Genomic DNA, 22,949 nt, shown 5'->3' on the forward strand with positions numbered 1-22,949 from the left:
GAGCGGCCGCGGCGGGGAGCGGAGGTGAGGCGCTGAGGGGGGCGGCCATTACGTGAGGGGCCGAGGCGCTGAGGGGAGCGGCCCCGGATGCGGGGCGAGGCGCTTGAGGGGGGCGACCCCGGGGGGCAGCAGAGGTGAGAAACTGAGGGGAGCGGCCCTGAGTGTGGGGCGCGGCGCTGAGGGGTGCAGCCCCCGGCGGGAACTGGGGTGAGGTACTGAGGGATCGCCCCTCGATGCGGGGGCGGAGGCGCTGAAGGGGGCAGTCCGGGGCGGGGGGGAGCGGAGGTGAGGCGGTGAGGGATCGCTCCTGGGTGCGGGGCGAGGCGTTGAGGGGAGTGGCCCCGGGAGGGAGCGGGGGTGAGGAGCTGAGGGTGCGGGTCGCGGCGCTGAGGGACCGCCGCGGGGTGCGGGGCGCGGGCCGGCGGGAGGCGCCCTCGGGGGCGGCTTGTCGGGGGGCGCCGCGCGGGCGCGAGGGGCGGCACCGAGGGGCGCCGGGGGGGCGGGGCCCGGCGGGGAGGGGCGCGGCGGGGGCGGGGCCCCGCGGGGCTGGGAGGGGGGGAGGGTGTATTGTTCGCCGCGCGGTGCATGCCGGGCCCGCCTCAGCCCCCAACATGGCGTCGCGCTGTCACCTGTGTGTGTGAGGAGGGAGCGGGACGTGGTGGCTGCGGGCGGGCACGGCGGCTCCCGCAGGTCCCCGCTCTCCTGGCGCCGCGGTGGCAACGCGCCGCTCCTCGCTGCTGCCCACCGCGCTCCGGCTGTCCGGCACCCAGGCCGCTGGGGACCCCCCTGCCCCCGCCCTGCCCCCGCCATGGCGGGGTAGCGGGACCCGCCTCGCCTCAGCCCTGCGGAGTCCCCCCGCCCTCCGCGCTATGGGGTCCCCGGCGGGCGCCTCGGCGGCGGCGGCCACCGACTCGGCCCAGTGGCTGTCGGTGAAGGAGGAGACCATCTTCCTGCACGACGGGCTGATCCGGGTCACCGACCTGGCCGAGCTACCCAGCGAGATCATCGGGGTGGCCGAGCCTGGCGACACCGAGCTGGAGGTGAGCCGGGCCCGCGGCCCCCCGGGCTGAGGGGAGGGACGGCGGTAGGGGTGAGGAGGTGGTGAGGGGGGTGCCCTCGGGGGAGGGGGGATAGTGGCAGCGGGGGCCTGAGGCGAGGAGGAGGATGGTGGTATGGGGGGCGGGGGAGGAGGGGGGCGCAGGGAGAATGACTAGAGGGGGATGGGGAGGCCGGGATGGAGAATGGTAGCTGCGGGTGCAGGGTGAAAGATCTGGGGTATGGAGCCAACTGGTATTGAGGCAGTTTACTTGTTTTAAGTCAATCTAATTTATTTCAAATAATGATGGAAGTGGAACTGGGCAGGAGGCTGGTGAGGTGCTAATGAAGATGGAGGGTGAAGTATTGGTGCTACCTCCTTGTTCTGAATCAGTAGGATTAGGAAATCTGAGCCACGCTGATGTATTTCAAGGAGGCCTTTGGTTCATTTATTTTTGTTTATGGTTTTGTATCTTTTTGCTGCTACTTTTAGGACGTTTATAATCAATCTGCCTTATAATAAGATGCTTAGGGTACTGGGGTGTCCGGGTGTTGTATTTAGGCTGTTGACAGTGATCATTATTAAAGAGTGAGGAGGGCAGATGAGATTTTCATTCCAGCTTTTTACCTTCTCAGAACTGCTGGTGGTTTTGGCTGCAGGCAGATGGTACAGCTGTTTTATCTTATGAGGAGATGGTGAAGGACTGAATGTCATGGATTGTAGGTTGCATCTATTTTGTAGACTGCTTTTTTTTTCCCCCTCCCCGTATGCCTCCCTTCTCTTCTTTCACCCCGCCCTCTTCTCCAGCAATGTGGCTTGCAATGACACAGGGTCTTTGTCAGAGGAGCGGAGTGGTGTGAGCCGGGAGAGGATGGTTCAGCAGGAGCTTTATCTGTGTGCTATGTTAGGTCATGAGCATTTAGGCCGCAAAACCCTTTAGTGAGGCTTTGACTGCTAACTGGAGTGTTGCTAAGAAGAACCCATGAGCCAGACTTGCAGTTGTGACAACATCATTGTTTGCCTTGCGATGTGAAGTCTTTATGGTGTTTATGAAAACTTCCCACAGCCTTATCTAAGGAAAGATATTTTTTGCTGAACGTGCATTCTCTTTTCTATGTGTTGTGACACTGGGGATTGGAATGGGAATATTAGCTGCTCCCATTAAATGGACGTTGGCAAATACCGCATGATCAGGAAATTTAAGGTGGATGACTTATCTCTATGTGTAGAAACATGGAACGATTCTCTCTTGTGATCGGAGTCTACTCTAGCATTCAGCGCAGCTTGTATTCAAGAAAATATTTCAATTCCGTTACATAGTTCTAGAAGCAGCATCAAGTCTAATAACTGTCTTTGAAAAATACATGCTTCCACAGCATGATTTGTGTTACATCATAATAAAGGAGGATATTCTTTTCAAAAAAAAAAATAAAAAGCCCAAACCTTATTTTTAAGATCTTGCAAGCTAGACCAGAAGTATGTTCCGGCATGAAACTTGACACACAGCTTCACTTGACAAACGCTTTAGCTCTGGAGAATTTTTTGTTAGTACTAGAGAAGTCTATGAAACTATAATTGTTTGGGAGAGAGAGGGATGGAGTTAGTGTTACAGTGTCTTGTCCTTTATGACACTTCTATAATGAGCGTTTCAGCAATCCAGTGCCACTAATTCACATAATTTCTCCTGTTCCAGAGATTATTTTTTTCTGTTGTGCATATTTGCACTGTGAAATGTTAAACTAACTAACTAAATAAGACTTTTTGCTATGGTGCTTATTTTGATTTATAGTCAGTCTTAAATTGCAGAATATCACAGCATTTTATTTTATTCCACTGGAAGAATTGATGACCAGAAGTGACTTATTTTTCAGATCTCGTTTGTGAAATGGCTTGTAGTTTTTGGTATTGAGGGGGGAGGGTTAAAAAAAAGTGAAATTTCAAGTGGTGTAAGTGTAAATTATTTAGCTGATAATTTCAAAAAACAACATAAAAAAAAGAAAAGGACTACCTTGGTAAATTGGAATGGCTTTGAGGAGCCATTTTGTGGAAATAGGTGCATGCATCTTATTGAAGTGGCCATGCAATCGACTAATACACTGAATAGCTCATTTGCACTGCTTCTACTCCTGCTTGCAATGTAATAAATATATTTGAAAATGGTCCAAATAGAAGTCTCTTGGGATATGTTATTGGACAAGGGTAGGAGATGCTGCAGCTGCTGCTTTGATTAGTAAACTTCTTTAATACACTTCTTGTGCTTCATCAACGGTGGTCAGAACCTTGACTGAATTTCTGATATCACACGCTTAACTAAAAAATGAAGTATACTTAAACAGATATTTTTTTTTTAGTGGGGAAGTATCATTCTGGTTTATTTCGCTTAAATATCCCTTTAAAGAGCTTGTTGGTGAATAATGTCAGTGTATTTGGATGTTTTTCCTTTGTCCTTCTGTTCAAAGATTTTGCTATTTATAAAAAGAAGAGCAGAGGAAAAATATTGCGGTACTAGTATTACACCAAGAAAGACTTATGAAAATTTATTATTTTGTTATTTTGACTCCCATGAAACTTTTAATTTTTTAAAATATTTTTATATATGTGTGTGTGTATTATTTTTTTTCTTCAATGGTAGGTTATGAAAGTGTTAACATTCTCTTTTATGTGAAGGTAACTTGTTCTAGGAGTACCTTTAAGTTTAAAGAGTGTGTGTGGAGGGTTGTTTTATTTTTACTTTTCATGTGATGTAAATGATGTATGCCAGCTTCTTAGACTGTCTGTCAGCATATTTACAAAGCATATGTATTACCAAAAAGAAAGGAGGCACTTTGGATTTTTTTATTTGATAGAACTTTGTAATGATGTGCATAGAAAGGCTGTTCTTGGTACGGGTTTCCCAACAAAATCTTTAAGTCAAAGGAGACCTACATTAGTTAGCCAATATGCAAGCCTTTGCACCCTTATTTTAAAGCCTTTCATACACAGAAATAACTTTCAAAGTGCAAAGTCTTCTGCTTCTTGGAGACAACCTTATGTGACTAACAACTGAAGAAGTTGTCATGACATTTTGTCTGGACTCTGCCCTGGATGTCAAAGCCTGCACAGGAGGGACAGTTTAATGGAAGATGAGCTGCTCTTTAAAGTGCCACAGTGGAAACTGCAGCACTGCCACAATCCTCCCTATCAAACATCTTTCCCAGATACAATAACCCCTGGGAGCGGGGCAGGAGGTATGTCTGAAGGTAGAGGTCCCTTAAACCACGTGGTTTTAATCTGCCAGTGTGGCAGAGTCAACATGCTGAGATTTATGAGAGTGCCAGCAATATAAATTGATGTGTTAACCCTTGTTAACAAAATAAGCAGGGCAGTACTGAACAGTGGTTGTTCACGTAGACTGGAACAAGGCCATCTAATGGCAAAAAAGCATTCGCTTGTTTCTACGCAGTTTAGTTTGGTTGACATACGTTACCATTGTAATCCTTCCTTTTGAGGAGGCCTTCTTTCTGATCTTCACATTTGCATCTGGTATTTTGATTAGTTTTAAATTTGCATCATTGGCAGTTTTTCGGCTAACTAGTGATAAGCTCAGTTATTTTTTTCCACAAGGAAATAAGTGGGAAGAAAGACAAATCTTCACTATATAGTCACAGTATAAAGTAGAGCAACCTTATGTGTCACTCCACTTAACTCATAAGCACTCTGTTTTACATAACAGCCTAACAGAGATAATAGTCATTTGGATAGCTGTTTTTGCTACTCTTCTGCATAGCCTGGAAAAGTTTTAAATACCTGACTTTTTTTTTTTTCCTCTTTAATATATTTTTAACAAGAAGCTAAAAGTGTATCTCCTACCTCAATAGCTATCTGGAGCATGTATGTATCTGTCCTCATCTGATGTTTTGGCTCTTGTCAAGCTCTGTTACTGTAGGAGAGAGTAAGAGATACCACTGTTAAAAAAAAAAAAAAAAAAAAGTGGTGTCGTTTCCTCTTCCACTAGTATGGTCTAGGCTAGCCCTCTAGGGAGAAGTTGAACAACTGAAGTCCAGTGCTGTTTTAACAGGGTGTACTGATGCTGTGACTAACTTGTGTTTTCATTGCAAATTATTTAGATTTGAAGGTATCTGCTAAACTTGAAGCTTTCATCCATTTTCCTCCCAGACTAGAACTGTTTTGTCACTCTTCCCTGATCGCTGAAAGAGAGAGTGGTTCTCTGTAATTATCTAGGTCAGCGCTTCCCAAATCTTTGTGTTTGTGACCTTACTTCCATCAACAAGCTTCACCTCTGTCAAGATAAAAATCCCTAATGCCAGCATAAACAATTGACTTTTTACTAAGTGGATGACCCCTCTTGGGGTTACGACCTCTAGCTTGGGAACTGCTGACCCAGGCATGTATGTCAGGCTTGTAACTTTCCTAGTCCTGCATTTGGCATCCCTTTCCACTTCAAATACTCCAGTGTTGGTCTTTGAGAGTGTTTAGAGCTTTCAGAGTAACACCAGGTAGAAGGTAGTTCTTGAAGTTAGTTCTGTGCAGGAAGATAACCTTATGAATGGGAGCTTTGGCTGTTACTTTTGCACAGGAGTTGATGGCATTCTTTCAGGCATCACCGTTAGTCTCTCACTTGCCTTCTGAGAGGTCTCTGAAATCTTGTTCGCTTTCCTTTTGAGTTCGCTTTCATTAGATAATCTGTGTAAACCACGAATATCGTGTGATTTAATCTCCAGCAGAGTTGCTGTTGTTATCATCAGTTGTCATTGCTTGAATTTATTAAACTTCTATAATATGGACAACATGCCTCTTGGCTTTTTATTTTTAAAGTCATATTTTACTTATCCTAGTAGAGAAATACTAGGAAGCTTCTTCTAAAGGATGATTTTGCAAACATGTTTCCCAAATATAGTTCTTATTACCAATTGCAGCTGATTAGTGGTCTGCACGCTCGGATGTTTAAATGACGATTTTTCTTTACCTTTTGCAGACATCTTTATCCACTACTTAAATAAGAGCCAGAGAAATATTTTAATAAACAAATGAACGAACAAAGAAATAACAGTTTCTTTCATAGCATTCTTTTGATATATGTTTACAGCTTGCCTGTACTGTAATTCATCTCAGGTATCAAGGTTGTTTGGCAAATTTGTACAGTTCTAAAAAAAAAAAAAGTATTTGGTACAATGTTGTTTATGCAGCAGAAGATGCAGGTTTCTTAGTAATTATTTCTGAGCAAGTAATTAGGTTTCTGATGCTTTCACAAGGGAAAATAATTCATGCTTTTAGCTGAGTTGTTAAAAAGCTGTGCTGCTGTATACAAGATTATGAATCAGTAGAGGCTTTGAACAAGGTGATATGGTTAAAATTTCTTGGAGCAGAAAAAATCAGAACAATCTTGAAACTTGTAGTTTTCAAGTGCAACACTAAAAGCATAATGTAAAGTATGCAACAGCCCCTAAGAACCTATAAAATTTCAATGTCTAAAACATCAGGATGAAAATGTTTGCACGTATTTATATATTTTACAAACACATGGGTGTATCAAACAAAAAGCCTTTATAGAGGGTTTAGAAAAATGTTTTAAAAGAAATCAAGGCAGTGTTTACACTAAGACAGCTTCCTACTGTGTGTCTTCAGAAATTGCCATAAGTAGAAATGTTATTACCCAGCAGAGCAACAGAAAGTGGAGGACTAGGAGTATGTATACAATGTTGTTTATGGAAACAGTTTAAATTTTGATGTGTATTTCAATTTTCAGGGTGCCTTAAAACTATCAATCCTGGTATTTCTCTTATAAAATAATCTATAAATCATGTCATTTGGTCTTTTTTATGTAATTCTATTTGTATTTCTAGAGACAAAAGAACCAAGTAATCAAGTGGTATACCCTATACGTTAACTCTGTGGTGCAAGAGGAATGACCTTATAAGTGTAATGTGGTGTTGAAAGTAACATAGTTAAATTTTTTTCATGCTGCTGTTAAGAATTTTGAGGTTGCGTATAGTTTTCTGTATAGTTTGTTCCTCTAGTGAGATGAATACTCAGGGGCCTATTATGCATCTAAGTGATGTTGGTAAATATACCATCTTCAAGAAGTTGTTCTCTTGATGTGCGAAGTTGAGCCAATTTAATTATGTAGAGAAAAAATTAAATGCTCTTCTGGAGATTTAAAAGCTTTTACTTGCAATATGTAACTTTAGGAAAAAATATACCTTTGAACAGCATCGTTGCTCATCAGTTCCCTATGTAGAAGAATTGAAACTGATCAATGAAACTAGCATATTCACTCCAAGAGCAGTGTTTAAGCTAGAAAGCTGGGAGAGCTATTGCAAAAAGTTGTTGTTCACATCTGTCACTGCCCATGCATTTTCTTCTTTCTTTTCCATTCTACTTTTTTCCATTCTATCTGCTGTTTCACACCAGGGAATTGGTCTGAAGAGAAAATCTAACTTAAAAAAAAAACAACACCAAACCAAAAAGCATCAAACAAAATAAAACAACCCCACACACCCCAAAAAAGACCCAAAAAAAACCCAACCCAAAAACCAAAACAAAACCAAAAACCAGGCCCTGCTGCCTGGAGAGGAAAAGGGAGCAGAAGTTCTAGCAAGAGGAAAAAGCTGCCTTAAAGTGGCAGCTCACTTCCAGATTTTCTTAATGTGGTCATAAAAGCTCAGGCTGTAACTCTTCACGTAGATTAGCGTGTCTTAATTGTAGTACGCACAGTGGAGAAACACTTTACCTTAATAATAGTGAATGCCAGTGACTACTTTCTGGAGCAGTTTTGGCAAAAATATTGCTTCCCATTGAACAATATCTGGTTAAGGTCATGTTGTAGGACAAAAAATGGATACAGTAGGAAAGATGACATCCTCACCATAGTTGATGGTCTATAATTAGATACCTTTCTTGTCTCTCAATGTTGAAGAAGTTGTCAATGACCAATTAGCGTGACTGAACTTCAGATCAGCCATTTTCTAATTAAAATATTTATTAAAATTTGTTTAAAATAATAAACGGGGAAATAATATTTAAGGAAAAGATACTGCAAAATTAAAACAGTGACAATTAAACTTCTTAATAACACAATTTTTAATTATATGTAACTTCAGGCTGTTGAGCATGAGACTTTAAAAATCAAAACTTTTCAAAGGTAGTCTTTGCTAACTGGAAGCAGACAAAGCTGGAAAATAGGTAATGATCACAGTCATGGTGCATGAGCTGTAATTTCAAAGTGACTGAAGAGCAGGTTTCTCATTTGCAAAAAACGTCAATGTGATGTTTACCCTACTTACAAAATCAGCTATAGAAAAAGATCTTTAAAAACAATGTTGTTTTATTTCTTCCCCTAATTCTAGTGTCTTGGTTACATTATAATTTATAATAGAATTATTTGGTTATACTAGAATTACACTTTTTTGCACTGACACAGCATTTTTTGCTGTTGTTCATTAGAAGTTATTCTTGAAAACCTTACGTTTCTATTATGAAGGGGTGGTTTTTGTTATTATTGATTGTTCCTAAGGGAAATGTTAATACATCTTATATAAAAGCAGAAAATGGACTATTTTAAGTCTAACAATGTACGTAAGGTAGACAGATTTTAAGTTTTCTCTCAATTTTCTTTATGTTAGTCTTTATAAAATAACTATGTTATTTTAACTGCCACTATGCATCTCTTTCATGTTCTTGTTTTCATAGTATATTAATCTGCATTATTTTTGTAGCTTGGCTAGTTATCTTTTTCTAATCCTGAATATAATCTGTATGTTCAGTTCTTGTTTAGTATTCTTCCTTTAAGCATATGTTTGTTTATGTTTTTAGCTTGATTGTGTTACTGTCAAGCTGCTATTTCTGTTAGGGAGTTTTTGAGATGTAAGGAGATACTTAGCTAACTTTTATGGCAAAGCAATGCAATTGTTACATCCTTTTCATCCTCTTAGATTCTGTTTAAGCCTTGATAGTTAAAAGTGATGGGTGCTGTGAAGTCACTGATTATTTATGGTGCAGGTGGCTGCCTGTAATGTGCTCGCTTTTGGTTGTCTGCTTCCGAGATTTCCCCAAGTGTAGTATAGGTAAATATCGAGGCAAGGTGCCCAAATACCACTAACAAAAGGATGCTGGAAATTAGTCTTAAATCAGAGCTTAAACTCAAGTGTAAATACTGAGACATCAAGGAGGCAGGGGAAAGGGGGTTTTACCTCTTGCTGAATGAGGAATAGTTTTGGTCGATGAAGTATTGTAGAGGAGAGCTTGAGTAACAGACATGTGCATCTGCAGGGAAATGAATTGGTGCTTATTTTAACAAAGAGAATGGTCAGATCTTCTGGATAGGAGGAGAATAAACTAATTTGGGGGAGGATTAAATTTTGCTGGGGGATTTAAAAAGGGAGATTTGGCAGAGTACACCAGCTTTTATAGCCTGAAGTAACCGTCTTTTGTGGGTGCAGCCTCGGGCAAGAGGTGTTCAGAATGGCAGCCTCTGACAGCTGGAGGGTGCCAGGGAGGTCTGCAGTAAATCAGCTGGGTAAAGGATGGGGGAGACCTTTCTGATTCAATCTTTGTACAAGTCATTTTAGCATAGATTTTCTATTTCCTTTCTTCACCTGTGTCTTTTATAAACACTGGTAGTTGTATTGTCTATTTCAGAATTTGTGAGTAAATGTTGTGGGGCTTTTTTCTTACATTTTATTTTAACCTGCTTTGACTTCATGTAGCTTCAAGATAACAAGCATTGCCTGAAGATATGAGAAAACTAGTCAGTGTGCTGAGGAAACCTTGGCAAGGGCTGTGATTCCTTTATGAAGTCTTTCAGCTATCCAGAGGGAAGCAGTATATATAACATGGGCCAAGTGAAGCTCTGTCATTAGTGTTGGGTTAGAAAGAGGTGTGTTTTGCTAACCAGTGAGAACCAGAATGGTTCCCTGGTGTGTGGCAAGATCTTAAGAGCGTGTCTGAACCGTGAAAGCTCCCAGGTTGGTTGTCACAGCCAGTCACTGTGAAAATTTGGTCTTGAAGCTCCTTTCTGGAGGTAGCTCTGAGTACTTACCTCTTGTCAGTAAAATGTCTTTTGAGGAAAACAGACTTTAACAAAATTTTCAGAAGGTTCCTGTAGATGACCGTATGCCTTTCTCCTAATATCCTGTTACTTTCCTGGAAGTGTGAATGCCTACTTAGACCTTCATATGAGGTTGAATGGTTAGGTTTTTTCACTGCTTCCGTAAGCTGTGTATGAAAACTAGATGATGTAAATTGCTTTATTTTCAAAAATCAGTAAGTCCCATTTTGGAACTGTCTTCTAAATCTATTGAATCTAGTATACTTAATATATTGTTAACCCAAATTAGTGCAAATTTGCTTTATGAAAGACCAAAGCAAAACACTCTTAACGGTTCCAGACACACCATACTATGCGTATAAAGTGAATTATAAACTGCGAGATCAGTGAGAAAATAAAACTTCGGTAGGGAAAGGCTTTTCATCAGTACGTCTGCAAATATTTGACACTGACTTCTTGTCTTGATTTATACAAGACAGACTCAGAGATGTAGAGCAGTATCAAAAACAAACAATCCATCTTTCTGCTAAACTGTGGGACCTGAGGGACAAGAGCATGTAACACAGTGCGACCAGTTTTCATGTGTACCTTTAGTTGGACCCAAATGAATGACAAAATTTGCAAGGTTAAACTATATCCAAAACACGGACCTTTCTGCAACAATTTGGTTACAATTTTGTTGATGAGAACCCATCAAACATAACTTGGTGACTTGAAGGAAACTGAAAAAAACATTCATCAGTTGCAATTGGAACTCAGTCTCTGGTTGCATTTGCAATATGGCTGAAATAAAGCAATTCTCATGTGTTTGAATATTTGAATATTTAAACCTTTCGCTTGTAACTGGGTACAGATTTGTCCACATGAGGTTGTACAAAGTTTGTGAATTAACATAGTAGTAAACTTATAATTTAGGTGGGCACAATGTTTTGAACTATTATCTGGCATGGATTGCAGGGTTCTACTATCCGTATGGGAAAGGGGGAAGACTATAGGCAGCCTCCCACTACCACCACCCTGCCTCATGGAAGTATCACCTAAAGGGAAAGCCAGCTAAGCAGACCACAACTTGTCTTTTGTGGTGTCTTTGTTACTAGCATAGCCAAAGACTGTAGACCTATTTTCTTCAGCATTTAACTCTCCAGGTGAAAACATACATTCTCTTTTGCCTCCATTTCTGCAGCTTGTTATCGCTTAGTTGAGGATCCATCATGTATTTAGTTTAGTTCAAGGAAGTCAAAAGAAAGTTTTAGATTGCATCTATAATAGAGAACAATTAAACTTATTTTGGAGACAATAGAACACACAAATTAATATGAGGTAGTTATTTTAAATGTATAATATATGGTTTAGGTATTAATATTCTTAATCTCTTTGAAGAAATTAATTAAAAGAGATTCTTGAGTTTTAAGGAGCTCTATATGAACATCTATTCAAGTGTAATTATTATGTGAATTACTTTAAAGTGAACTTTTCATGACTCTAATGATAAGTGTTCTACTGAAAGCTGTTTCATTGACTTTAGTAATGGTGTTTGTAGAAATGGCAGATGTGATTTGTCCTGAAGCGTTTTATCAAGCTGTTGAAAATTGTACAATTAGACATAAACATCTATTTCGTATTCTGTATGACTACTGCCTCCAATTAAAAATAAAAAAAACCCACAACCCTGAATGAAATTACCCATTGTGTCTCTTAATCTCTCACGTTCCCCTGCCTTTTTTTTTTTTTTTAATTAAATTAGGGAAGGACAGTTTTACAGCATAACAATGGGCCAAAGAGAGTGTGTTTGGGGGTGGGATGAGATGAGGCAGTGTGGCATCCAGGCAGAAGCCCTGTGGATGCTGGATCCAAAGTATCAGAAAATGTCTGCCTCATTGATTTCCTTGAGCTTGCCATAGCTTAAGTGACTTTGCCGATCTCAACTGTTGTATGCTGTAGGGAGAAAAGTTGTCTGTAAATTACTTAATTCTGACTTCTTTCAAGTACTGGGCTGGTACTAACCCATAAATATGTTTCTTTCTGTCATGGTTTACTTGTTTTCTGTTGTTCCAGCTTTGTCTCCAGTTTTACTTAGAAGTGCCAAAAAGGCCTCTTTCTTCTGTCTGAAGTGATGATGATGAGACTTTTAGGTTTTTAAATTGTGGCAGCAACTGGAAATATTTTGAGAAAGGTGTAGCTAAGTGCAACATGATAAAATTGAGGAGGGGAAAAAAAGAACAGGGAAGGGAGAGTGTGTAACAAAACTCTTGGTTCATTTTAGATTACTGGTTTGTTTATTTGACAAGCACTAAAACTAGAACATACACATTCTTAATACAAAATATTGTTGACATATTAATTTCCATAGAAGGGCTCTAAACTCAGCCCTTGGGACCCTCTACCCTCTCAGTCCTTTTGAAGTTCTTAGCAAAATTGCCTAAATAACAAAAAAAAAAATGCTCCAGGGGAGGTGAGTCTTTATTTTCAAAGATACTATTTCATATGTATTTTTATTTGCAATCCATATTATTGTTGTTTTAGCATCACGATTGAAAGTTTAAAAATCTGTCAGCAATCCTTGAGCCCAGGCTTCAGTGACAGTGCTGACTCAACAATAACAGACTCCATACCACTTGCATGCTCTTTGGCCTCCAGTGTAACTTTATCCGTGCCCAGAAATTTTAAAAAAATATAAAATAATCCCACAATCTGTTGTACAGGACAGCTGATTTAGAAATCTTACTATAGGCATATGTTACTTTTTTTTTCCCTTAAGGAAAATAAAAGCCTATATAAATACCATCTTTTTAATTTCTTTCAGATATTAACATTTGAGACCAAGAATCCGACGGAGCTTGCTGAGCGCTTACGATCTGTGTGTGGAAACCAGAGCAATGCTTATGCTCGGCTGCTGGAGTACCGACTCAATGCTTTGCGTGGACTCTGGAATGCCCAGCGCCAGCTAGCCTTGGAGGAGCAGCATGACCGGGAGAGCTCGGGGGATGAAGAAGCACTGGCCTTGCTCAAGCGTCAAGGCTTGTTACAGCAGCCTGAACAGGCGCCGTTTACTTCACGGATGGGGCTTCTATTGGTCTTTCCCCTCATTCAGTCTCAAAGTAGAACAGACCCTTCTCTCTGTAACATAACTGCTGAGGTGCTATTGAATTGCCTTCGAGACTGCCAGCCTTTGAGTTTGACTAAGGAACCAGCTGACTGTCTCAATGGGATAGAGTCTTTACTGTGCTCCTGGCTGGAAGACACTTCTGCTTCAGGCCAACAGATTCCATATAAGCAAAAAGAAAATGCTGCTGCTGCCCTAGTTGCCTTGGCTTGTGCAAGGTAAGGAAGCTGTACTGAAATGACATGTTGTGGTTGATATTGGTAGTAAGTGTTTATATTTAAACATAAGAATCAAAATGATATGACTGCTTTGTTACTACTAATTTTTGGTTTACTTTAGTCTTTCTAATATTTAAATATTGGTTTGGAAAGGGTGAAACTGATGAGCTAAGCATTTATTTTTTGCATGTGTTTAGCTTATGTAAAACCAGAAGGATCTAGTTTATAAATGCCTCTTGTGCGTATTGCTGCTTCTGCTGCAGTGGTCTGCTGTAGGAATGGTTCCAAATGTTTTTACCATAGAGGAAAGTTGTCTCACTTTCCCTTTGTACTGCCCCTTTAATCCTGTAGTTTATGCATCTTCATTTGTCTGTAGAAGGCATTGCTGCCAAGTTTCAGGGCAATTCATTTCAGATTTCAGTGTTGCCTGTGAAACATCTGGGGGCATTTTTTTACTGCATTGCTAGTGATGAGTTCAACCAGTGTAGGCTGAACTATCCCATGCCCTGCATGGGTTTAGCACAGCATCAGGTGACTGAGGATGAAGTGGCTGTTACAGCTTTTAATAAAACCTTACTCTTTAGGGGATGGGGCTTAGGGCAAGGGGGAGGAGCATACAAAACAGCTTCTGCAAAGCCCTATGAACCTGTTTATGAAGTCACTGTTTGCCTTTTGACTCTTGTCTGTCAAGTTTAAATCTGATTTCAGATGTTGACGTTCTCAGATGTCATGATTTGGTTTAGAAAAAGGTTTATTCAAATGAAAAGCACTTAATTTCTAGTGTACTTGTTCTAATGAAGTCAATGAGAAATCTACTCTATGTGGCAAACTCTTTTGCACTGCCAACTGCCTTATCTAAAAGGCAGTGTACTTGAACATAGCTCAGATAAATTGGGTTTGATAAACATGATCTCATTTATTTTTTCCTCAGATGTCAGTTTTCAGGAAGTATGGGATGTTCTTTTGCAGCTGAATTTGTCTAAGAGCTAAATTTCAAATACAGCTTTTGAAATGAAGGTCGATCTTATGTTTTCTTTGCAAATCTGTCTTGCATTGCTTACAGAGTTGTAACACCCTGACGTGCTTTGTTCACCTATGAAAGCCTTGCATTTTTCCTTTAAATATGTAAGTCGTATGTTGGGTACGCTTATGAAGAAAAAGCCTGCAAAATTAGACTATTACTGAGATTCCTAGTTGCAATCTTGGGCGCTTTATATTACTAAGAATAAAACAACAGGGTGAATATTGCTTTAAATAATTAATTGAGGTGCTTTGAAGTATTCAGTGTCAATTTTCTCTAAGCTGAGGTTTATCAGTGAGAGCATAGAGCTGAAAATGGGGTGGGGGGGCGGAACAGGATTTGGGGTGTGGAGGAGGGAGATGCTGCTAGAAAGTTAAGGAGCTAAGACTGACCATGTGTGACAGAAAGCAAAAGGCTATATTCAGCAGAGTGCATGGAAAGGATCTTTTCAATTGATCAGTCATGCTTTTGAAGAAATCAATTCATAACTCGCTATTATCACGTCTAAGATGCAGTCGGGATTCTTGTATATAGCTAGGCTATTATGTCTGGAAGTAAAGCCACCACATCTTTCAGAAAACGACTTCTTCCTAATACCCTGGCCTTTAAAACAGAAACTGTAAAATATATTTTTAAAGACTTTTACATGTCCCTATTTCTACAAAAAAACCCAGGTGTTTTCCACTATATTAACATACAGACTTCATAGGTTCTCCAAAAAAGTATTCAACTTATGAATGAAGAATTATAATTAGAGTTACGAACTCCATCTGTTTGTAAATATCGCAATAATGTTTTAAAGCAACACACTTTTAGGCAAGATTGGAAACAACTTCTACTTAGATTTAATTTTGTTTTCAGAAGTATCTAGTCCTTATATACATTTAAATGCATCACTTCAGAAGGGGAAAGGCTTCCAAATTGGTGTTTGGAAGCAAAACTAATCAGACTCTTGATAATAAATTAATTAGTTTGGTCTTTTCTATTTTAATCCAGAAAGCCATCTCTAGCTATGTCTGCAGCAGCTCTTACTAATACTTTGGCTCAGCCCCAGGAAGACCCACAAATTGTATTTGAAGATCTAAATATGATTAATCAGCTACAAGAAATACTGAAAGTAGCTGTCTGTAATAGATGCAAGATTGAGGTATTTTATCATGTGCCTAGATTGCATTTACTGTACATGTTGTTTTGGACTCAGCCTGGGTGCTGTGTCAGCCATGGTTGCTGATCTCCCTACCTGCATGGTGCTTCATCCTCTTCCAAAATGCGCGATTTAGACCGGCAGTTTGCCAGCATTCTTCCTTTATGTTACCCTTTCTTCCTCTTTTCACTTCCTCCACAAAAGAATGAAAATCATCCAGAAACGAAATGCAAATTAGAAAAGAAGCTTGATGACATATCTTGGATATTCTCTCTTTATGGTACTGGATATTACATTCTACATAGATGCTGTTGTCTGTCTGTATTCAGTCTTGTTTCGATAGACATCTTTAATTCATGTTTTTCTTATCCTTTTAGAGGGTCGCTGAAAACCTTTGTTCATACAGTGCATCTATTACAGAAACAAACTGATCTAGGATCCTTGCCTGTGTCTGATGTATTATACAGGTTTGTAGTGACTTTTCTAATCGTAGCACTTTTACCTCAGTTCTGAAAATGTGCGAGTGCATTTACAGATAAATGTCTTTAAACATGATTAAAAGGCTTTAGGAAAGATCGAAATTTAGTCAATTGCAGAACGAGGACATTCGAAAGTCAAATCTAAAAGGATTTACTAATTGGTTTTTGGGTGTTAAGTTTTTATTTTTTTAATTAAATATTGATAATTCCTTCAAGTGGCTTATGAACTCTGACAGAGAATAATTACTTAAAATACATCTTCATCTTAACTTTTGATTTGGCTAGTTTTTGCTGTCACTGTTCTCTATGTATCTTACTTTATTTTCTGCTTAAAGGTTGTTGCTTTTGGAGGGAGGACCTGGATCACCCTCTTGTTTGCTTGGAGGAAAGCATATAGTGTCTTGGGGCTTTGAGGACATGTTACCTGCACCTGATGCCAACAGTAGTTCCAGCAGTGAAAATAAAGGTGAATTATTTCACGACTATCAGTATTAGCAGGGGAGGACAAGATGCTTTTAGTGGTGATAATTGTTTAAAAATTAATGTAAAGCTTTAGAGACAGAAAGGATTTCTCCTTTTCTGTTGGAAGCAATGTAAAAGCACGTACAGCACATATCAAATAATCGAAAGCTGACGGGTTTAGAAGGACCGTCTGCAGAGAGAACTGGGCATCACAGGAGTGTCTTGAAGCCTGATATAGAATGAGGGGGGAGGGCAGCAACTGTGTGGGTACTTTGTTGTCTTAGTCTACATTCAGAACTGAAGTTTTGAAAACACAGACCGAATTTACAGGAATACTAAATGGTTTACATTGTTTGGTTTGTCATACCCATTCTCATTAAATTGATCTAACTTGATACGTAAATTATTTGTTTGCTTCTTTTTTAAAGTTGATCTGGGGATCAGACGGAAAAAATTATCCTGTTTTATATTAAGAGGCTAAACCTTAAGTCTGGTGTGTTAATGATAGTATAATGGGGTTCAGAAAACCCATTGCTTTTCAGTTGCTGAAAATCAGATGCTATTTAAATTGGTTTAGTAATCAGGTTGTAGGAAACAATCAAAAGCAGTAGATACAGTGACCCTCGCTGACTTCAGTGGGAATTTTGGAGGGAGGTCAAACTGAGTTTGGGTATGATCCACTTGTTAGTCTCTCAGTAAGCGTAACTTTTTTGTCCTGTACAGTATCACTGTATTCGGTAGCTAGCTATCACTGTCAGAGCATCTTTATTTTTAGAAGTAAAAATTCATTGCTTTTTTTCCTTTTTTCCCCTTCTACTTTTGTTTCTGTCCAGTCTGTTTTTATGTCCTTTTTTTTATGCTTTCTTTTGTATTTCTTTCCCTGAATTAATTCTCAGGTTTTATTGCTTTGTTTGCTTACCTTTTTTGCGCTAAATAAGAGAGTTCACATTGCTTTAGAAACATTTGGTGAGATCTCATTAAGTTTAATGGAAGCCATAGGAATTTACAAATTCAAATTGTCATTTTAGGCTATCTGCAAATTTATTGATGACATCTGTATTTTGAAGAGGCTTTCTTGCTAGGAGAGTGACTAGATTTATTTTTTTTCCTTTCCCTAGTTGACTGTTCAGATTCTGTGAACTTAAGTAGGTTGACTGGTTTATTGACATTCCTGTTACAAAGCTTTGCCTTGTGTATCCCGTCTTGATTGTTAATAGTAACTACTTTGTGAGTGACAAAGCTATGTTTTTGAAATACATTTTGTCTTAATTTAAGTGTTCAGAGGTGGAAGGGTCTGCTTATGAGCTTTAAGAGAAGCACAGAGTTGTACCAGAAATTAGATCAAGGCTCAATATTAGATTATTCCTTCCTCGCAAACAGTGTGTTATACCAGCAGTCCAGAGCAGAAAGGCTTGCATAGTCATAAGCCTTGATAGTATTTTATCTTGATGCCAGTTCTGAGTTCTGAACAGCATTACCTGTTGCAAAACCGGAAGAGAATGGTCTTCTGCTCCTTTGCATCATTCTGAAGGCATTTAATAGCAAATACTCAAGTTGTTTTATATTTGAATAAAGGAATTTTCCACTTGAACTGATTTTGGTTGAGTAGGCCTGCGTTCCTGAGCATGGTTGGGTATGCTAGTCTAGTTCCTACTGTATTTACAGTTTTGAATAGTGTGCAGAAAAAGCCCATTCAAACTTACTGGTGTTTTGGTTTTTTGGGTTTTGTTTTGTTTGGTTTTTGTTTGGTTTGTTTTGTTTTTTGTTTTTGTTTGTTTTTTTTTTTTTACAGAAGCTTGGGCCATAATACCAAAACGCAGGTCTTTAATACTGAAATGAGAACACAACACAGGAAAAATAAATTATTCAGAAATGGATTATGTACATTTGAATCATGAAAAAACAGTGCTGATGTCACTTACTATCTCAAAAGAGAAGCTGAATGACTAGCACCTAATTCTTGTTAAGTTTATTTAGCAATGACAGGAGATTTAAATAGCCCTAGTATTAGTGTGAGTGAGTTAGGTGTAATCTGGGCACCTCTGTAAGGCATGAAAGTAATGTAAAATGAATGGACTCTGACTATGTTACAGTAGCTCTTAGAACACTGAATAATAAATTCGGTAGGAAAAAAAATGGTTCTGACCTGTCAGTAATGACCTGTCATCAGCATCTGTTGATTTTCAGTTGCTGTGGTAGCTACCACAGAAAAGTAATGACCATGGAGAATTTCCAGCTTTGTGTGTTACAGAGGAGGTCTCTGCTCTATTCTTTCTTCCTGATTCAGATGCAGACTTAGGGCGCTGTCTTGCAGCAGATGGGCTCTATCTTTATACAACAAATTCAGTGGGCAGAGGAATAAGCAAATTAGGATCTGGATTACATGGTACTTTGCGGTAAGTGACAGTTGAATATTTGCTATTCTGCAGATCTGTTTTAAAAAAAAAAAAATAAAAATTTACTGGTTTGGTAAACCTTTCAGAAGTTAGATGTAATGACTAGAGCGTATTAGGCATTATCATTAAATGCTATTTTAATGTTTTCTTTTCCTTATCTGAAATTCTTCTTGAGTATGTTTTCTCTAGAATTGTAGAATAATTTAGGTTGAAAGGGACCTCTGAAGGCCATCTAGTCCAACCTCCTGCAAAGAGAGATACTAGCAGAATAGCTTGTATTTTAGATTTGATTTTATTTTTTTAATGGATAGTAAGTTGGTTTAGTCTTTGAGAGAAATATACTTTAGAGTAGTTGCGTCATCTTGTACTTACTTATAGTTGTACAATTGCCGAATATGTATTTGTTTTCTAATTATGTCATTCATTATATAAATGATTAGTGCAGATGTGACTCACTGTACCTTCTTGCTTCTTTATTGCTTGGAAGTCATGGGGCTCATTATGCTTAAAGTGTTTTACACTAGCAATTGTTGCCTTATGCTGACTTGAATTTAAGTTCAGTCAAAGTTCAAGAATGTGGTTGTGAGTTGTTCTTAGAAAAACAAAAAATAGCAGAGTTTTAAAGAGTTTTAATATACTGCTTTTTTTTGCCAGAGGTTTTGTGTACTGCCGTAATGAGGAGCTGGAGACTGGGTGGGTTGCTTTTGGCAATGGCAAACTTCTCCATCGGCCTGTCTCTTTTGATAATAAGCCTCACTCCCTTTTCCAGGTTGTGGATCAGCATACCCTTCAGGTAAAAGGAACAGTTAGGATGTTCATTGCAGAGTTAGAGTAGAGTAAGAAAATGTTCTTAAGTAATTACAATAATTTCTAGCTTTAATTAGTTTTGTCCTTGAAGCTTCTTCTTTTTACTTTGTGAAATTGCCTTTTTATAAATATCCATTGAAAGCATCGCATGATAGAACTTGGAAGTTATGTTATAGATGTTACTCTTTCCGTGTGTTAGTGTGTGTGTATCTATATATATGCATGTGTATCTGTGTGTATATATGCGTATATACAGACTTGCATTGTACTATGTTACAGTATTGTAAGAGCTAGACTATAGTGTAGTCACATTATAGAACAATCAAGCAATAGTAAAATGGACTTCGACTTAAACTGAAAACATAATCTTCCTGAACAGCTCATTATTCTTCTACTATAATAAAATTCAGGTATTGTTTCTGATCTAATTGTGTTTTGTAGATAAACAACTGTCATCCTTTGTAAAAATGGATAGTTTAATTACTTTGGGTTTTTTCCTGCCATGGTTTTTTATGTCTGGATATGTACATTTATGTCCAGCGTGTTTCCTGAAACTGAGAACGTTTGAATTCCCCTTTTCTTCCAAAGTTTCAAGTAATGTTTCAGAGAAGTTGCAGAAAGTAGATAACTCTTCAGCATGTATCTTTTCATTATGGTACTATGGGTATGTTCTCAATCATTACAGAGGAGGTGATCCTTTTATTTTTAGATATGTTAAATTTTTAGATATATATACGCTGTTTTGTATGCAGTAGATCCATTTGGCAAACATCATAGAACAGCTCTTCATAACAAATGAGTGTAATAGTACTATTATGTCCAATAATAAGCCTCTTACAGACTAACTGCACTTGATCTTAATTTATTTATTTATTTTTAAGCACACTGTTAGTACTCATAAGAACAGATTTCAAAATAAGAAATGTTAAGATGCTCTTCTTCTTGTAGGTATGTCAGATAATCCCAATGCCAGTAAATCACTTCCCAGTTGGCAGTACTATGACTACCGTGCATCTTTCTTCAGATGGTACATATTTCTACTGGATTTGGTCTCCTGCAAGCCTCAATGAAAAAACACCAAAAGGCCACTCTGTTTTTATGGATATTTTTGAACTTATAGTAAGCAAATTACGTGTTTTTTATGAGTCTGGAGTTGGTAGCATGACTACTGCCTGATTAAGTATCAACATTTTCAAATCAATATATTAGGTTTGAGTATTCATGTATGTAATCTGGATAGCTGTTTGTAATGTACTTACGAATTATCTTTTAACACGACAGAAGGTATATTGGTCAGCTCTATATTCAGAGGATGTATGACCATCATATACTCCAGCAGTATAAATTGTCTTGTAACATAAAACGTATTTTATTATAATTAGCAATTAAGCTTTATGCTGGGACAGTAATTCAGTGTATTAGGATTTAAACCATTGTTTACTGTAGATCTGCTTCATTGTGTTAAAAGCCACTCAGGTGCCACAAGTTACAAATACAATTGTTTTGTCTACACTGCATTTTATAGCCTAAAATGTTTTTATGTTGAATGACAGTCACTGCTTTTAGTGTAAAAACAAATGCATTTCAAAATATTAAGTCTAGAGAAATGGATCAGTAGTTTGAACACCCTTTTCTCTTAATGGTTTATGTATGTGTGTATATATATACATATATATGCTTGCATTTGTATATGTGTGTGTATTTTAATTTAACAATGAAGCACCTCAGTCTAAAATTTTACTCATTTATACAGCAGAGCTTACAGCAATTCATAGATCTCTAGTATCGATGATTGAAATTGTACGAGGATTTAGCTTTGGAGTACTTTGGGTGCAATGTCTGTGCATTTGCTCAGCAGTTGCTGTACAGCGGCTGCACTGATGGGGCTGGAAGTGGTAGGCTATATTAGTACAACTTCTAGAAAACGCTTAATGCTGTAAATTAGATCTTTCTTCATTAAGAGGTGATTCTTTAATAACATATCCCCTGAATATTACAGTCTAAGAAAAATCATTGCATATGCTTCTTGTCTGGCAAATGATTTAACGTCCTCCTTTTACAAAATTTGCCAGTGAAACATCATTAAGAGCACAGGGATGTTAAATGTTTTTAAGTAGAGTTCCATAAATAAGATTATGACAAGCAGTTCTGTCTTTGAGGACAGACAAAATAAAAGATACTATATTGAATGACAAAGTTGCAAACAAAACAAATACTTATCTGTCTAGCTTTTATAACACTTTCTTGTAAGAAATTCTCCCAGCAGGGTTTATGTTTGTATCCTATTTGATATATTGTATTGTTCAGTTTTACTGTTCAATTAAGGTAATCTGTCTCCTACAGGTTTCAATATCTAAAAGGCTTTTTTCCCTCCTATTTTAATAGGTTGAAAATGGTGTATGTATAGCAAATCCTCTACAGGAACGAATTATATTAATGAGAAAAGAGGGTGAATCTGCAAAGAGTATAAACGAGATGCTTCTAAGTAGGCTGTCTAGGTATAGAGCGTCCCCGTCAGCAACGTTGGCTGCTCTCACTGGCTCTACAATCTCCAATACATTGAAAGAGGACCAAGCAGGTCAGAAGAGGTTTTACTGACTCAGTAATCGTTCATATTTTGTTTCTTAACACATATCTTACCAGTTTTAGTAATTAATAACCTCTTAGGACGTGTAGAAAAAAAAAAGCAGTTTGCATTTTTTTCCTGAAATAAGTGTTTGAAAGATAGCAGTATTTGCTTAATGTTTGAATTATGAGTTCCTTTGCTAAATTAGGCATTGATTGTGAAAAAAGTTTAAGAATGAAGAACAGGAATATTACCTGTAGCAGCCTTTATTCCCCATGTATTCAATTATAGGACTGCTTTATGCCACATTTGATCAAACTGATAATTGCATTTAGCTGCTGGCAGTTCAAGTTGTTATGTAAAAATGGACTGCAGTTTAGAAAATTAAACTATTGTTTCACAAGTAAGTTGAATATTGTCAATTGGAGGTAATTTTGCCTTTTTGAGTTGGACAATATTTGTGGGCTTGCTGAAACTACCAAGTTAATTAGGGATTCGTGAATGAACAGCATTGATGGTTTTCAGGGTGATTTGGAGCTTTAAGATTTGTCTTAAGATAAGATTTTGTTCGGTTTCCTGAATTACTTCTCTCCTTCCGTCATATGTACATGAGTTTCTTTCTTCAATTTTAAACAATGAAAGATATTTCCATAAAAATAAATTATACAGGA

At 38.5% G+C, this 22,949-nt stretch overlaps 1 protein-coding gene across 4 annotated transcripts in view; it reads left to right on the plus strand.

Moving 5' to 3' along the window:
• Positions 1-592: 592 nt before the first annotated feature.
• The window catches only part of HECTD4 (HECT domain E3 ubiquitin protein ligase 4), a 77,097-nt gene continuing 54,740 nt past the window's right edge, over positions 593-22,949 (plus strand). For all 4 annotated transcript variants that reach the window (XM_063350953.1, XM_063350955.1, XM_063350954.1 and 1 more), the window contains exons 1-8: positions 593-1,040; positions 12,886-13,403; positions 15,946-16,035; positions 16,383-16,513; positions 18,797-18,905; positions 19,560-19,698; positions 20,661-20,831; positions 22,098-22,290. In XM_063350953.1, the coding sequence (XP_063207023.1) occupies positions 870-1,040; positions 12,886-13,403; positions 15,946-16,035; positions 16,383-16,513; positions 18,797-18,905; positions 19,560-19,698; positions 20,661-20,831; positions 22,098-22,290 (1,522 nt within the window). In that variant the 5' untranslated portion in view covers positions 593-869. The remainder of the gene's footprint in view (positions 1,041-12,885; positions 13,404-15,945; positions 16,036-16,382; positions 16,514-18,796; positions 18,906-19,559; positions 19,699-20,660; positions 20,832-22,097; positions 22,291-22,949) is intronic.

The sequence above is a fragment of the Chroicocephalus ridibundus genome, chromosome 13 (genome assembly GCF_963924245.1).
Source record: "Chroicocephalus ridibundus chromosome 13, bChrRid1.1, whole genome shotgun sequence".
Lineage (NCBI taxonomy): Eukaryota > Metazoa > Chordata > Aves > Charadriiformes > Laridae > Chroicocephalus > Chroicocephalus ridibundus.